This window comes from Narcine bancroftii, chromosome 7 (genome assembly GCF_036971445.1).
Source record: "Narcine bancroftii isolate sNarBan1 chromosome 7, sNarBan1.hap1, whole genome shotgun sequence".
NCBI lineage: Eukaryota > Metazoa > Chordata > Chondrichthyes > Torpediniformes > Narcinidae > Narcine > Narcine bancroftii.
Window position 1 is genome coordinate 6,944,452 of NC_091475.1, and position 17,336 is coordinate 6,961,787.

At 39.4% G+C, this 17,336-nt stretch overlaps 1 protein-coding gene across 3 annotated transcripts in view; it reads left to right on the plus strand.

The window, feature by feature from the left end:
* tbc1d23 (TBC1 domain family, member 23) overlaps positions 1-17,336 on the plus strand; it is a 71,052-nt gene that overhangs the window by 26,750 nt on the left and 26,966 nt on the right. For all 3 annotated transcript variants that reach the window (XM_069888709.1, XM_069888706.1, XM_069888707.1), the window contains 3 exons: positions 1,806-1,930; positions 3,332-3,378; positions 14,096-14,199. In XM_069888709.1, the coding sequence (XP_069744810.1) occupies positions 1,806-1,930; positions 3,332-3,378; positions 14,096-14,199 (276 nt within the window). The remainder of the gene's footprint in view (positions 1-1,805; positions 1,931-3,331; positions 3,379-14,095; positions 14,200-17,336) is intronic.

Consider the following 17,336-nt stretch of genomic DNA (forward strand, 5'->3'; position numbering starts at 1 on the left):
GGATTAGTTGATTTTGCGTCAATAATAATTTTGGTAGTTGGTAATTTGTTTTTTTCCTTTCTACGTGAATCTTCTTCCAAATGTTGAGCAGATGGTGCAGTACTGGTGAACTTCTATGTTGCACCAGTTTTTCATCCCACTTATAAAGTATATGTTCAGGTACCTTCTCCCCTATTTTATCTAGCTCTATCTTGGTCCAATCTGGTTTTTCCCTTGTTTGATTAAAAATTGATAGATATTTTAATTGTGCTGCTCTATAATAATTCTTAAAGTTTGGTAGCTGCAAGCCCCCTTGTTTGTACCATTCTGTTAATTTATCTAGCGCTATCCTCAGTTTCCCCCCTTTCCATAAGAATTTCCTTATTATTTTCTTTAGCTCATTGAAGAATTCCTCTGTTAAGGGAATTGATAATGATTGAAATAGGTTATGTATCCTTGGGAAGATATTCATTTTAATGCAGTTTACTCTTCCTATCAGTGTTAGTGGTAAATCTTTCCAATGTTCTAAGTCATCTTGTAATTTCTTCATTAATGGCTGATAATTTAATTTGTATAGATGGCCTAGATTATTATCTAGTCTAATACCTAGGTATCGGATTGCTTGTGTTTGCCATTTAAATGGTGATTCTTTCTTAAACTTTGTGAAATCCACATTATTCATTGGTATCGCTTCACTTTTATTTGCATTGATCTTGTACCCTGATATTTCTCCATATTCCTTCAATTTCTTATGTAATTCTTTTATTGATAATTCTGGTTCTGTTAAGTATACTATGATGTCATCTGCAAATAGACTGATTTTATATTCCTTCTCTTTTATTTTTATCCCTTTTATTTTCTGTTCTTATCAGTCCTGCCAATGGTTCTATTGCTAAAGCGAACAGTGAGGGAGATAGTGGACATCCCTACCTAGTTGACCTGCTTAATTTAAATTGGTTCGATTATATATCCATTTACTGTCACCTTCGTCATTGGACCCTTATATAATGCTTTAATCCAATTAATATATTTCTCTGGTAGGTTGAACCTCTGTAATACTTTGAATAAATCCATTCTACCCTCAAGGCTTTCTCTGCATCTAAAGCAACAGCCACTGTTGGCATCTTATTTCCTTGTACTGCATGTATTAAGTTAATGAACTTACAAACATTGTCCGTTGTTCGTCTTTCTTAATAAATCCAGTTTGATCTAGTTTTACTATTTTTGGTCCACAGTCGACCAATCTGTTTGCTAATAGTTTAGCTATTATCTTATAATCTGTGTTAAGTAGAGATATTGGTCTATACGATGCTGGTGTTAGTGGCATGTTTTGTGTTTCTTCTCTCTGGTTCATTACTTCCAGGAGAGGAGGAATTAGTAACTCTTTAAATGTTTTATAGAATTCTACTGGGAGTCTGTCCTCCCCAGGCGTTTTATTGTTCAGTAGCTTTTTTAATATGTATTTCCTCTATTTCAAATGGTTTTATCAATTTGTTATGCAATTTCTTGCAATTTCAGTAGTTCAATTTTAGCAAGAAACTCATCTATCTTGTCTATCTGGCTACATTAATGCAGCAATCAAAAATGGGATCATTTCTCTCATTAGTAGTGGTATGGAGTATCGCAATGTTGTAATCCAGTTTAGAGCCAAATTAGTTAGAAATGCTATAAATGGAATTTACTTTATTCATGGACAAAGTACAAGACATTATTTTCTTTGATGAACTTTTTAAATTTGTAACCCTGAAATCTGACCAATAAGCTGTGGATTTGAAATTTTAATTTCATTTATGGAACACTCTTTTTCTTTTTAATTTGTTCTGAAGGGAGCAAGCCTCTTTGCAAGTTGCTGTAGCGAAGATGTTGCCCAAGTGATATGGGATGTGTATCTACAGCAAGCGGATCCTTTCCTCATTTTTTTCCTCATGCTGGTCATTCTAGTTAATGCAAAGTAAGTATTCCTGAATCCTTTGAAGTCTTGTTCACTTAACATTTAGATATATGTAGCACTATAGTGATTTTAAAAATGCCTGGTTCGAATTGATTAACTCCATCTATTTTAATTTGAACCTTAAACTTGTTTATTTAAAAGTAATGTATGTAAATTTCTTGAACTTCACATTAAATTCCATTAAAAAAACAATATATACAATGCATGATCCATTTGTTGTCACTTAATTTATTAAAAGTTATGGACTGATTTCAAATTTGATTATTCTCAGACCTAATTTGTCCGCACTTGAGTCTTCTTATTTATTTCACCTCCATGCCCTTGTCAATGGCATATCTTTTCAATTTTCTGCTCACCTGCACTGAATGTACTTTGCACAATCCATTCTCTTTCCCTTTCATGCCTGTACAACTCCTGACCACTCATTACTTTTGCCTGATGCTAATGCAATGTTTCACACGATAGTACTCCATTCACCTCTCCTCAGAAGAAAATGTGTAATGGTGTGGATCCTTTCCCCACCTGTCATTCCATATCTAACATTCCTTTCTTCCAGTATTTCAACAGTTCCCAATTTCATAACACTTTTTTAAACAAAGACCTGTTGGAACCTTTCCAGTCCACCTTTTGCCATACCTACAACACTTTCATCATTCTGGCATCCTTTGCAACCACAGTGAATTATCCCTGTTGCCAATTGATGATGTTACTGTGCAAGTCTTTGCCTTTCTTCTATTTCTGTGGAACTGACCTCCCACTCGTAACTGTCTCGATGTAGCCAGAATGTTGCATATTGCAAGTTCAGAATTAGCTCTTTTGGTGGCTGATTTCAAGTTTACTTCATTATTTTTAGCTTCATCCCTTCATTTATTCACATTATAGGAAACATCAGTGTTCAATTGGACCAAAAGCTGAGTTTTCAAACCCAAATTCCATCATTCCACTATGTTTGCAAGAAAAGCTTGAAGACATCAAATTTGTCACAGGAGATTTATTTCTGGTCATAGATCCCGCCGCCTTCATCTTTGTTCCTGCATTTTCTTTATTTGTATTTTGTTTGATGATGCAGTGTATTTCAATACTCACTCTTTAATTTCTTTCTCCATTCCAGTCTGTCATTTTATAAAGCTGTTAACAACCCTCTCTCGTTTTTTTGTTTTTACTTTGATTCTTCAAATTATACGGTGCTGTTAAGTTTTCTACGTTAAAGAAGGTATATTAAAGAAAGTGGGTTTTATATACATGAATTTCATTGCTGCGCCGTTGGTAGCCATCTATGTGCCTGCCTTGGCCAAAGTTGTAAAATTCTCTAAATATCTTTGCATATCTCTTTCCACATTCACCCCACCACTGAATTCCCACAATGTTCCATTAATATATCATCCTTTTCTTCCCCCTCAGAGAGATTGTTTTGTCGCAAGAAACAGAATGCAAAGAGGAACTCATTCGTAAGTGTGCCAAAATAGGCAATTTTTCTCTGACTTGAACTTGGAACTTAGAAATCAGTGATTCTCTGCATAAATCTACAATATACTGTCATTTAAAAAAAATTATGCCTACAATATTCATCTGAAAATTAATTTGTGTGATGTTTAGAAAAAGCCTTTTATTAGTAAAAGACATTAGAAAAGCAATCTAAAGCTGGGATTCTCTGTTACCGAGAATTTAAACAGAGAAAATCTGTGAGGTTGTTAGAATTTGGAATGCGCTACTACAGAAAATACCTAAAGAAAATACCATTGGTATATTTTGGGGCAAGCGATAATGGGGAGAAAGAAACAATATGTGGGTATAGTTAGAATAGGTGATAGGTGTGTTACACAATATGGAGGTTATATATGCACCAGTGGGAGTCAATTAGGCTAAATGATCTTTTACTGTAATTTTTGCAAAAAAAAAACCGGACTCTTCATCAACACTTCCAAATGGACAAGTGTAAATGGACTTCTTTCAGCCAGTTAATTAATTCTTGTTTTTATCCCATGTGCATCCATTTATTGTAACTTTTGTGGAAGTTGATGCACGTTTACCCTTATTGCACTGTAAAATTCTATAGAACATAGAACAGTACGGCACAAGAATACTTCCTTGAGCTTATATTGTCTGTGCCATACACATGTCCAAATCAAAAATCTCTGCTTTAATCTGGTAAATATCTCTCTCCCCACCTGCCCACTCCTGACTGTCTGCTTCATCTGTCTAATTAGAAGCCTCTTCAATGCTTCAATTGTATCTGCTTGCACAGCTGTTCCTGATAGCCTATTTCAGGCATCTACCACTCTCTGTGTAAAATATTTGCCCCTCTGTTTCATCGTTAAACTTTCTCCCCCTCACTTTAAACACCTATACTCGAGTTACTAGAGTCTAATATCTGATGCTTTTGCACCAGGCAAAAAATTCTGACAATCCAAGTTATCAATGCCTCTCATAATTTTATACACCTCTTTCAGGTCTCTCCTCAGTTTCCTATGCTCCCGAGAAAAGAATCCAATTTTGTTCAAATACTTCCCATCACTCGTACCCTAAATCAGGCAACTTCCTGGTAAACCTATTCTGTACCTCTTCCAAACTCTCCACATCTTCCTGTTATTGTACGACCAGAATTGCACTCAGTATTTCAAGTGCAGCTTTAATCAAAGTTTTTGTTCATCTGCAATGTGACCTCCTCACACATGTTTTGCAGTCAGGTTTTTCTATTAAACTCTTTTACTTCTTTTACTTCTCTTTCTCCTAACCCTAACATTTAGGGGCTCCGGGCAATACTCACAGCGACTCTGTTTGCGTTATGGCAGACATCAGTTGAAGTATATATGTATATTACATTTTCAAAGGAACCGATGAAATAACTTCAGTTTTTCACAAGCTTAATCTTTATAAATCATTTACAGCAATTGAAACATGAAGAAGAAAACAACACCAGTTTAAAAAATACATCAATTGCCTTTTCTCCAATGAATCTTACTTTATTTGTCGGTACCATCAGATAGTTCACTGCCAGCAAATGAAGTGCTGCTCACTTGGGGACCTGATTATTAGACTCAAGGTTGCCTCAGTAAGAGCGGCACATTCAGATGATAGGAGTAAATTGTCTTTTGCTTTATTTCAATTACGTGTTTTACTCCAGTCAAAAAAAAATAACATTGCACTATTTATAGGCATAGGATTTGATTTTGTTTTTCTCTACCGGTCAAGTACACTGTTATCTTCATTTAAAACAGGTGAAATGCCAGTGTTGTTTGCAGATCATATGAAACTGATTTTTTTGTGACTTTGGTATGTTGGTTGGGCAGAGCCACACCTTTGCCTCATTGTGAAATTGTAAAAGGTGCATGTGTGGAGCTCACAAGGGCCTAGCTTTTGACCTTCTCCAGTCACCAAAGTCCAAAGGCATTCTTGGATCAAGCTTGAAAAAAGCAGATGCTGGAAATATAAAATAATATTATTGTCTATTCATTTAATTGCTTTACACGTTATGGTCACTTTTTCCATGAACCCATCCTATTCAAGGTTTGGAATCAGTTGGGTTGCTCAGTGTGGTAATTAGATAATAATACGAAAACAAGAAAGGATACACATTTTGTGACAAAATGAGAGAATTTTCTGATAAATGTCTCCTTCATGCCCAAGATTAGGAGTATGTAGCTAAAATATTACATTTCTACTTAAAACTTTATTCCTGCAGTTGGCTGATTTGTCTTTCTTGCCGACTATTTTTAGATTGATGACAAACTGGTTCCTTTAAGTTGTATTGATCAGCTAATTGGTAAGGGATGTAGTTATGTTCATGATGCAGACCTGTTATATGGGCTGACTGCAAAATACAGGTTTAACTCTTAAACTGGGAGACTTTGAAAGTAGCTTTTTTTTTAAAATTATTGTGAGTGGATGATACAAATTTCCTGTGATGCAGTTGGAATAAACCCAACGTTTTTCTTTGGTGGGCCGTCTCGCTGTGGAATTGTGATTAAAATCACTTTGATTTTAATTGTAGATGCTGCTAAATCCACATTTTTCATAATTTGCAAGGATTCAAGACACATTGACAATATGTATATTTAATTCATTTGGATTTAGTTTGGCTCTTTCATCCTGTATTAATCCTTGAATGTATACCATCATTTAGATTGCGATATACACGTTACACAGATCTGTTTACTGTATAGACTATAACTAGCCATTCTAAACATGCCACTGTCTCACTGTACAAGTGAATATAAAAATACATGCATCAATCAATAGACCTGGACCAGGCTAAGTTTTGCCCAATGCAAATAATTGTTGACCCAAGCCATTCTATTCTATCAGTTTGTTTGTATTTCTTTCCTTAACTTAATTGACTGTTCCTTTTGGGGACATCCACAAGTAAAGGAACAAGAACACATTGCTTTATGAAATGAGATTCGATTTGCAAAAAATGTTCCACTGCCAAGATTGTTCTTCCTATTGTCCAAAATTGCTAGTCTACAGGTACCTGCCCTCCCTATTACCATCACTCACTGAGAAACATTGTGTCTGAGAACAATAGTTGAATTATTATCACTTTGCTTTGCTAAATTTCTCGAGCTGTTTGGAATGAAAAGGGCATTGTTAGCCAAAGTTTGTTTTTGGTAAGAACTATCACCAAAGCAGAAAGTCATTAGACCAAAGCAAATTAGCGATTATACTAGAAATCGGAAATAAAAGGAAATATTGACAGCTCAGACAAGCTCCATGAAGAAATATGTTGCTCTCTTCACCGCTAAGTTTTCCCCAATGCAGCAAATTTTCTCTATTATTAGAAAGGATGCAAAAGATATTGAATTGAATGATTCCTATGGAGAGAGACTTTAGTATGTTTGTAGATTGGAGAAGCAAATAAGTGATTTATTGACACAAGGGACGCTGGGTGCTGCAGTCTAGAACAGAAATGAGCTACTGGAGGAACTCGGCAAGACAGTCAATATCTGTTGAGGCAAAGGGGTGGCCATTATTTTGGGTCAAGGCCTTTCATCAGGACTGAGAATGTAAAGAGCCAATAACCAGAACAAGGATCTGAGGAGGAGGTGTGAGGCAGGAGCTGGCAAGTTATGGGTGGATCCATGTTAGGAGAGGCTGATGCAGCTTGGTTGGGAAGAGTGGAGATTGCAACAGAGACTGGGAGATAAGTGAGGCATCATAGGGATGGAATCTGATAAGAAAGGAAGGTGACAAGTGAAGCCAGATTAGGGAGTAAGGTGGGCAGATGGGTACAGTGAGGGGAGGGCATAAGGGTCCCATTTGGTTGAGCGGATGGAGCCAAATGGGGGAGGGGAAGGAAACTGGGTCTTGATGCCAGAAGGAAGAATTTGGTAAGAAAGGATTGTGTAGGAGGACCAGGGTGCATCAAAAGGTGAGAGGTTCTGGGTTTCCTGAAATTGGAGAATTAAGTATTTATGCTGTTGGGTTGGAGACCATTTAATGGAATATGAGGCAATATTCCCTTGCATTTTGCCTCACCTTGGCATTAGAGGAAGCAGAGGAAAGATCTCAGTGTGGGAATGGAGTGGATGAGGGGTGTAGGGAAGTTTGATGTCATGTAGGCAATTAGAAAAATAGAGCTTGAAATATAAAAAGGTCAGAAGAGGTTGTCCAAGAGGAGATTGGTGGAGTTGTGGACAATGTAGATGGTTATCAAAGAATACAACAGGATATGGATCAGTTACAGATACAGGCAGAGAAATTCCAGATGGAGTTTAATCCAGATGAGTGCAAGATCAATTGTAAGGGAAGGTATTCAGTTAATGGCAGAACTCTTAAAAGAATTGATGTGTACAGCAACCTAGGAATCCAGGTCAATAATTCATTTAAAGTAGCCACACAAGTATATAGGGTATTAAAGGAGGTGTATGGTATGCTTGGCTTCATTGGGTGAGGCATTAAATATAAAAGTACAAATTGGAAACAACATCTCCTCCCCACTGACTATCAACACAGGTGCTCCTCGAGGATGCATGCTTAGCCCACTGCTCTACTCACTCTCCCCCCATAACAATTCAAATGCTATCTGCAAAGTTAGCGATGACAGCAGAATCACCAATGGCAATGAGGGAGTGTACAGGAGGTATATAGGTCAGCTCGTTGAGTGGTGTCACAGCAACCTTGTACTCACCATTAGCAAACCCATGGAGATGAACGTGGGCTTCAGGAGGAAATCAGAAGGACACAAACCAGTCCTCGTCGAGGGGTCAGCAGTGGAGAGGATCAACAACTTCAAATTCCTGGGTGTCAGTATCTCTGAGGGTCTGTCTTGGAGCCTCCATGCTGATGCAATCACGAAAAAGGCTCGCCAGCGGCTACACTTTGTGAGGATTTTGAGAAGATTCAGTATGTCATCAAAGACTCTCGAAAACTTCTGCAGATGTACAGTAGAGAGCATTCTGGCGTTCTGCTCAGGACAGGAAAAATACTCCAGAGGGTTGATAACTCTGCTTGCAACATCACAGACACCATTCTTCACTCTATCGAGGACAAGAGTAAGAAAGCCACGTCTATCCTCAAGGACCCCCACACCCAGACCACGCCTTCTTCACTCTGGTACCATTAGAGAAAAAAATACAGGAGCCTGAAGACGAGCATTTAGCTTCTTCCCCTCTGCCATCAGATTTCTGAATGAACAATGAAACAGACACTGCCCCACTTTGTCTCTTTCTTGCCCTATTATTTTGAAATGTAGTTTATAGAAATGTTTATCCTGTGATGCTGCCACAAAACAATGAATTTTTTGACACGTCCAGGGCAATAAATTCTCATTCTGAAAGTAAGGAACTCGTGTTACAACTATATAAACTTTGGTTTGAACTTGAAATGCAGTTCTGGTCGCCGCATTACAGGAAAGGTATGGGGCCTTTGGAAAGGGAAGAAGTTTTCCGGGATGTTGCCTGGTTTAGAGGGTATGAATTATGGGGAGAGATTGGACAAACTTGTGATTTTTTTGTTTTTCTCTCGAGCTTAAGGAGGGTGAGGGGTGGCCTGATGGAAGAGTTTAAAATCATGAGATGTTGATAGAGATGACATTCAGAATCTTTTCCACAGAACAAAGGCATCACAAACTAAAGGATATCCATTTAAAGTGAAGAAGAGGAAGTTTAAGGGAGATGTGCAGGGCAAATATTTTACACAGAGAGTGGTAAGTGCTTGGAATGGGCTGCCAAGATTAGTGATGGAAGCAGATACAATACGTGTTTTAAGAGGATTCTAGATAGAGCCATGATCATGAAGGGGCTATAGGGATATCTTCCAAGTCCAAGCAGTAAAATTTTAGTTTGTTTTGGATATAATGTTCAAAACTGGCACTTGGGCTGAATGGCCTGTTCTTGTGTTGTGCTATGGTCTATTGTTGGTTGTCCTTAATCATGAAGTTTTATTAATTTCTAGCAATGTTAAATAAATCAGCAAAAACTGCATCTGCAGTGATATGCATCATATTTTTCATTGTCAGGCATTTGGCTATTAACTCAAATGGGAAACTTGCTACAGAGTAAGGACAGGTGTGTATGTGATTACCGTATATACTCGTGTAATAACTGATCCCGTCTAATAGTTGACCCCACTTTTTTTCTCCCAAAAAGTACATATTTTCTGTATGACCGCTGTAGAAGTCAAACCCCCACCCTATATCTTTGGCCTTGACCACCGCCCATCCGAGCTCTTGACATCCTGACCGCAAACCCTTGCCGTAGCCACCTGCCCATCTGAACTCCAAACCACCCGCCCATCCAAGTTCCCGACACCCCAACTGCTTACCTTTTCCTTGGCTGCCTGCCCACTCAGAGCTCCCGACATTGTTGCGGTCAAGTACTTAGCCTTGTCGGGAACATTGCCAGTCACCGCTATTGACGTAAGTGATGCAATGTCCTTGAGTAATAGAGCACATGTGTGGGTGTATGGGTGATGGTCAGGATCACCAGTGTGGCAGTGAGCCAATGAGAAGGTCAGAGGAGTTTGGCTGGGTGGTGTTGGGGAGTTGAAGAATGCAATGTGTCTAGTGAATAATAAAGAAAGTTGACTTCATGGTGTTTTGAAAGAAATGAGTATATTCTTTATTTTTTAGTAAGCTGTGATAATTCAGTGCCATTACAAGTCCTGACCCCGTGAGTTCACAGTACCATCTAATTTAAAATAGTTAGCAATGAGGATAAACCCCTGATAGGAGCAGTTGGGGAGGTCAAACTGAACATTCCCCCTTTTTTTTGCACCAGCATAACTCACGATCCTCGAAGTGTGTTTCTCTGGCCTCCCTGTGACAAGTCAGAAGATGAAGTGCAGTTTTCCTGTGGAGCGTCTTCCAGAGCAGATTGCCTGTAAAGAATCTCAGTGGATCTGGATGGTAATCTCCCATATGACATGTTTAAGGCGGCTATTCTGCGGAGTACTCAGCCATAAAGGGAGACTCGTATTTCCTAATTACCAATGGACGACAGCCTAGGCAATAGGCAACCATCACAGATGTTGAGGGGCTGGCACAAGCTAGCTGGAATAGACCCTGTCGAAGGTGATTTTTGGAAATAGAGGTTCCTTTGATGTTTACCTCGTCACGTTCAAGAGCATTTGGTGAGTGTATTTTGAATGTCCACCCTCGGTCAGTTGATGGATCATGCCGCCCTTGTTATGTCCACAACTTCCGCATTGAAGATGGAAGGATTGGCTTCTTCCCCTAGTCAATAGGAGCAAATGGAACGAGAATAACTGTTTACTGTGCCTCGTGAAGCACCAGCACCTTATGAATCATAGATGTTGGAGTAGCAAATGGTAGCACTGACTATGCAGGTCCAGACTTTGGACACGCAGCGGAATTTCCTTCCATCGACCTGGTAGGAGTTGTGGTGGTCAAGGATGTAGTAGAGGCGATGGACAGTATAATTGTTGGAAGCACTAGAGACTTGGAGGCAGAAGAGACAACGGCTGCCAATGGGCTTTATGAGTTTGACAATGTGATCGATCCCAGTAAACATGTTTTTGGGGCTGCTGATCTTATATTTTTGAGATATAGAGTTAAATAACATGGAATTTTTCCTGATGAATTGAAAGTGCGAGAGATTCAAGAATTTCCTACACCCGTCATGTTTGGCCAATTACGGTATTTTTTTGGCCATAATGAATTTTTATTGCCAATTCCTGCCAAATGCTGCGGTATCTCTATCACCCTTTACTGAACTACTAAAAAGATCCGATGTCCATGTTCAAGATATTAACTTTGGGAGATGATGTCGTATGTGCTTTCAGCGATGTTAAGACTGCGCTTGCGAATGCCACAATGTGTGTACTGTACATCAAAAGCCCAATGTCTTGCTCTCTCTTACTACAGATGCATCTGTCAGTGCTGTGGGACCAGCTAGAACAATGAGGAATTGAAACCTCTCGAATTTTTTTTTTCAGCCAAGCTGTCACGAGCTCAGGCAAACTACAGTACATTTGGTCGAGAACTCTTGGCAATCTCTCTTGCATTGAAACATTTCTGCTTTTTATTGGAAGGTCGTCCTTTCACCATTTATACAGACCATCAGCCTCTTGTGCACACTGCGAGTACATGCACACATTTCTATTCGCTCAGAGAAATTTGACACTCAGACTTCATCTTACAATTTTCATCAGACATATGGGACATCTGAAGAAAAGCAAATGCCGTGGCCAAATTCCCTATCTAGGCACGACATTGATGTCTTACATTCAACTACTGCCATCGATTTCACCACCATGGTTCATGCACAGCGCACTGATCCTAATCTCATCCGGTATCACTGGATCAATTCTGGTCTCCATCTTCAAGATGTGACCCTGGATGAATCGGTGAAAAATTAGTCTGAAGTTTTTCCACAGGAAGGCCTAGGCCTTTTATGCTGGCAGCTATGAGGCAGGAGATTTTTGAGTCTCATTGCATCCTGATGGAAGAGCATCAGTCAAATTAATTACAGAATATTTTACCTGGCCTCATGTTAAATGGGATGTTGGATTATGGGCAAGGACCAGCTTGCCATATCAATGCTGGTCTCCAGACATACAAAATTCAAGCTGGGGGATTTTGTTATTCTGGATTCCCATTTTCACTACATGCATCTCGACCTGATAAGTACTCTTCCACTATTTTAGGGATATACTTATCTGTTCACATGTGAAGACAGATCTACCAGGTGGCAGGAGGGCATTCCTATTACTGATATCTCTGCGGAGATGGTCACTAGGGCTTTTGTGGATCGTTGAATTTCATCTTTTGGCGTTCCAGTCACTATTATAATGGATCAAAGGTCTCAGTTCAAGTCAGCATTATTCCATGCTCTCACTAATCTTCGGGGCACTACCCGTATTCACACTCTGACTTACCATCTGCAGGCCAACGGCCTCATTGAGTGTTTCCATCAACAATTGAAGGCAGTATTAACAGCAGGTGATGATGCATCTACGTGGAACAAACGCTTGCCCATTTTCTCCTTGATGTGGTGATGCTATTAATGCAGATATTGGATCTTCAGCAGAGCTAGTATATGGCATTATGTTAACTTTGCCAGGCAAGTTTGTGAATCCAAATCCAAACAAAATGCTCTATGATCCAGCTAGTCATGTTGATCATCTTCGGGAAATCATGAGATTACTCCAACCTTCTCCTACACAGCAAGCGTCACCTGCAGTGTATGTGCTGAATGATTTACAACACTGTTCTCGTGTTCCTTTGGCATGATGCTGTTCACAAACCAATTCAGCCCATTTACAATGGTCCTTTTCAGGTCTTATGATGCTACCTGAAGACTTTTATGATCGATAAGAATTGAAAAGCTGACACAGTTTCCATCAACAGGTTGAAACTGGTCTATGTTCTGCGTTGGAGCCAATCAGAGGATCTGTCGCACCCTTGCCAGTCAGACCATGCAATGCCTGTTTGTCGGGCCGAACTGGAAGCCCTTTGGACTGTAACTTAATGGGACAATTCCATTCAGTCACCTTGCATGGCTCGGAGTCTGAGGAGGATGATGTCGCAGTCATGTACTTACCTTCGTTGGGAACAGTGCCAGTCGCCACTGATGACATAAACAAGGCGCCAAGTATGAGTAATAGAGTGCATGCACGGTGTGTTAAGCACCAGTATATGGGTGATGGATCTTCGACACAGGAGGAGGAGGAGGAGAATGAGAGCATCAGAATCACCCATGTGGCAGTGAGCAAACGAGAAGGTCCGAGGAGTTTGGATAGTTGGTGTTTGGAGAGTTGAAGAATGCAATGTTGTATCTAGTGAACAATAAAGTCGACTTCATGGTGTACTGAATGAGTTTTATCTTTATTTGTAAGCTGTTACAGTGTCACAACCGCGGACTAGAGCTCCAGATGCCCCAGTCACAGATTCTATCCAAGCCTCTGGCTGCCTGCCATCTGAGCTCCCGATGCTCTGGCCACAGACCGTCTCCTAGGTCCCAGCCGTCCGCCCATCTGAGCTCCCAACACTTAGCACCTGGTCCCGGCCATCTGTGCTCCTGACGCCACGAACGGCGCAAGTACTTACCATGGTCAAAAATAATAACCTTGTAAAAATTGACCCCGGCCTCCCCCCAAATTTGACCTGAAAAATTGGTCCCCAAACTCGAATTTTAAAGGAATTGGATAAAGTATCAGAAAAGCATAAATGGTGAAGGAAATTTTCGGATAATTTCCAGAAGTAATTTTTATTTGCCTATTTTAAGAAGATACATATCCTGTCACATAGGATTTTTATTATGTCTAAGTTGCTGCCATAACTATATTAATCATCAAGCCTATAAATGTAATTCACTAATTTTCCTGTTAGTTACTTCAAAGGAATCCATGCTTAAACGCGTTCTTCTCTCCGAGAATGATTTTAGTTCTTTTATTGATGCATGCTTTGACCTTCAGCTTCTCTTTTTGAGTTGTGTATTTGTAACTTGTAAAAATTATTTATTTTAGAATTTGAAATTTTTGACCTGCTGATTCAACTTGGCTTCAGTGAATCTGTGTCTGTAACGTGCCAGATGTGAGCCATAAATAACTAAGTAGATTTTTTTGTGATTAAACAGAATCTCTCAAATTATACTGGAGATCAGTGCAAATATATATTTTTTAGATTATCTGTTGATGTGATGATGGGCCCATATCACTAATTTTTTTGTCATAATGTGAAAATAGTGCAATATGTTTGTATTTCAGGTTCACTTGAAAGTGTTCCATGCAACCTAGAAACAGAAGATGTAGAAGATCTGTATTCATTGGCTCTGTATTATTATGCCAGAACGCCCGTTTCTTTTAGAAAGGTACATTCATTTTGAAAGTCCAATAACAGTAGCTTTTTAATTTTGATCAGTAAATGTCAGCTAAATATTTAAACAATATTAAAATGAAGCTGATTTTCTATAAATTATTTGTATGCTCTTTAAAAAAAAATAAATCTATAGAACATTACAGTACAGCGTGGGCACTTCAGCCCATGACATTTGTGTTGTCCTAAATAAAACTACTTCACTTCCTGCCCTCACAGCCCATAACCCTCCAGTTTTCATTTGTCTATCTAAGAACCTTTTAAATGTAGATATTGTACCAGCCTTCACCCCTGGTGACAATGCATTCCAGGCATCCACTACTCTGTCTTCTCTAAATTTTCCACCACTCACCTGAAACAGCCACTGTCACCCCAGTTAAATGGTTGTGGCTGTCCACTCTATCTATGTTACTCATAATCTTATAGACATCTATTAAGTTGCTTCTTATCCTCAGGTGCTCCAAAGAGAAAAGCCGTGGCCATTTCTCATAAGATCTGTCGTCTAATCCAGGCAGCATCCTGGTAAATCTCTGCACTCCCTCTAAAGCGACTACATCCTTCCTATAATGAGGCAACCAGAACGGAACACCATAGTCTAATTGTGGTTCAACCAGAGTTTGATGGAGCTGCAACATTGTGACTTACAACAACCTTCTACACCATCCACAACCCCAACCTTGGACTCATCTGCACACTCATTGACCCACCCTTCCACTTCTTTGTCAAGTTGCTTATTAAAAATAAAAACCACAACTTTAAACCAATAACATTTCATATTTTTAAAAAATATAAATTCAGGGACATAATCTTTTATCTGAAATTCTGAAAACCGAAACTTCCAAATACCAAACATTTTCTCCATGAACGTCATCCGTGCACCAAAGCTCACGTTTGGCGCCAAACATGACCCGACGCGACCTACCCCCGTCCAGTGCCCATGTGGTGACCTGGAGCAATGTGCATTTATCAGTGAGCATGAGATTATGGCAGTTTATTCAATGAAAGAGAGACTGCTTAGACAGAAATTTCTGTTAATGAAACGGATGACACTGGAAGAAGTTTCAGCCATGTGATTATGCCTGCACTTGTCTATCCTTACCTTGAGATAAGGGCGCCATTTGAAACTCCTCCAAATACCAAGTCGGGCTGAGCATGGATCCCTTTGGGGAGATCCCAAGTCCATCATAGCCCTTAGTTTTCACTTCCACCTTGAAAATTATGCTTGCATTGTTGTGCTTCCACCCATTTGCATACAACATGGCATGGTGGCGGAAGGCTCGGTGCGCCTACATGCCCATGACTGTAGGTGCGCCTGGGGGTGTGAGCAGCAGAAGCAGCCCCACTGCCAAACAAGAAACCACAGGCAGCACGTCACCATGCCGCCCACTTGATTTGAAAGTGCTTTCCAGTCAGAAAGATTAACATTCTCACAATTGTTAACCCCTCACCTGAAGCGGCAAGCATCCGTTCAGACCTTTTCATGTGACATCATGTGGCGCTGTGGAAAACACAGCTCAAAGGGTCCAGCTCTTGCAGTGAGTCTTTGTTTTGTGCAAATCTGAAATCAGCCCCAATTACTTAACGTACTGCCGTTACAATTATTCTATTATCCAAAAAATTCCAACAAGTGTCTGGTCCCAAGGGTTTCGAATAAAAGATTATGTACCTGCATAAGAATACTTATTGCAAGGTAAGAATTTTGTACTGATTTTAACAGCAACTCAAACTAACACGCAAAATGCCTTCAGTCACAAAAAAATCTTGTTTATCTGGGAAGGTGGACAATGTTTTTGTCTAAAGCTAAAATGTGAAAAATCAGTAGGTGATATCAAAAGATCAGAGATTATTGCAATAGCAAATTAAATCTGAGAATGACCTCTTTCTCCTCCGATATGTTAGTTTGTCCCTACACTCTTATGTTCAAACTTGTATATTATTTTCTCTCGCACAGCCAAGAATGATTTTAAAAAATTCTGAGAAAGCTGTTTACTCTGCATTTGAGTTTGCTATGCATTTTGCCTCCTATTTCTCTCATTTTTCTGTCTCCATGCTGGTTAACTGGTTATCTTTGCCACCTCGCATCACCTTGTTGCTTCATCTCAAATATGCAGCACTTCTGATCTTTTATCTTTGTCACATTCCACCCTAAATCTCTGTCATTTCTTGGTTCATTTTAGGAGAATTTTGAGCACAAAGTATACATCTAATTTTCACCTCCAAGGGAAATGGATGAAGGTCCCATAAGAGTTGTACATTTATTGTTTTCTATGTGTTGAGTGGATGTACTAATTATATTCTGTATTTGGGTGTTTTGTGTTCGCTGATTGTAGAAGACCATGAACTGCTCTGAAGCCAGCCACATCTTTGATTTAATTGTTGAAATACAATTGGGTAAAGATTGGAACTGTTGTAGAAACTGGGATGTTTCATTGGGAGAAGAAAAGGGAAGCATATTTCATATAAAATATGTATACGGGCCAATTGTATATCCTGAACTCGTACTTTAAAACATCTATCAACAGCGATGAGGAGAAATTTCTTTAGCCAGAGGGCCATGGATTTGTGGAATTCGTTGCCAAATACAGCTGTGGAGGCCCGATTTAAGGAGGAGATTGATAGGTATCTAATTAGTCGGGGTATCAAGAGATATGGGGAAAAGGCTGGAATTTTTGACTAGATGTGAGAACAGTTTAGCCCAGGGTGGAGTTGCAGAGCTGACTCGATGGGCTGAATCGCCTGCTTCTGTCTCCGTATGATTGGTTAGTTGGTGCTGTTCATTGGAAAAAATGTTTTCTCTCATACCTGGCACTGGGCCATGGAGGCAAATGTTTTCCTTCACTGCTGGTTTGCATTATAACTGAAACCTGAAGCCAAATCTTAAGCATAGCTCCATATAATGGCACAAATTTTGAACATATTGATGGGTCATTTATTTGCAGGAGTAAAATGCTTTAAGAAATGGCATGTTGGTAAATTTAATATTCTTTGAAGATTAAAAGATACTTTTTTTTCCTATTGCTGGTCTGTTTCAGTATTTACCTCAGCTACTGGGTCACTTTCAAGATAAATTGAAATTGTAGGTCCAAATGCATATTGACGTGATCAAGATTTCCAGAACTACATTCTGGAAAA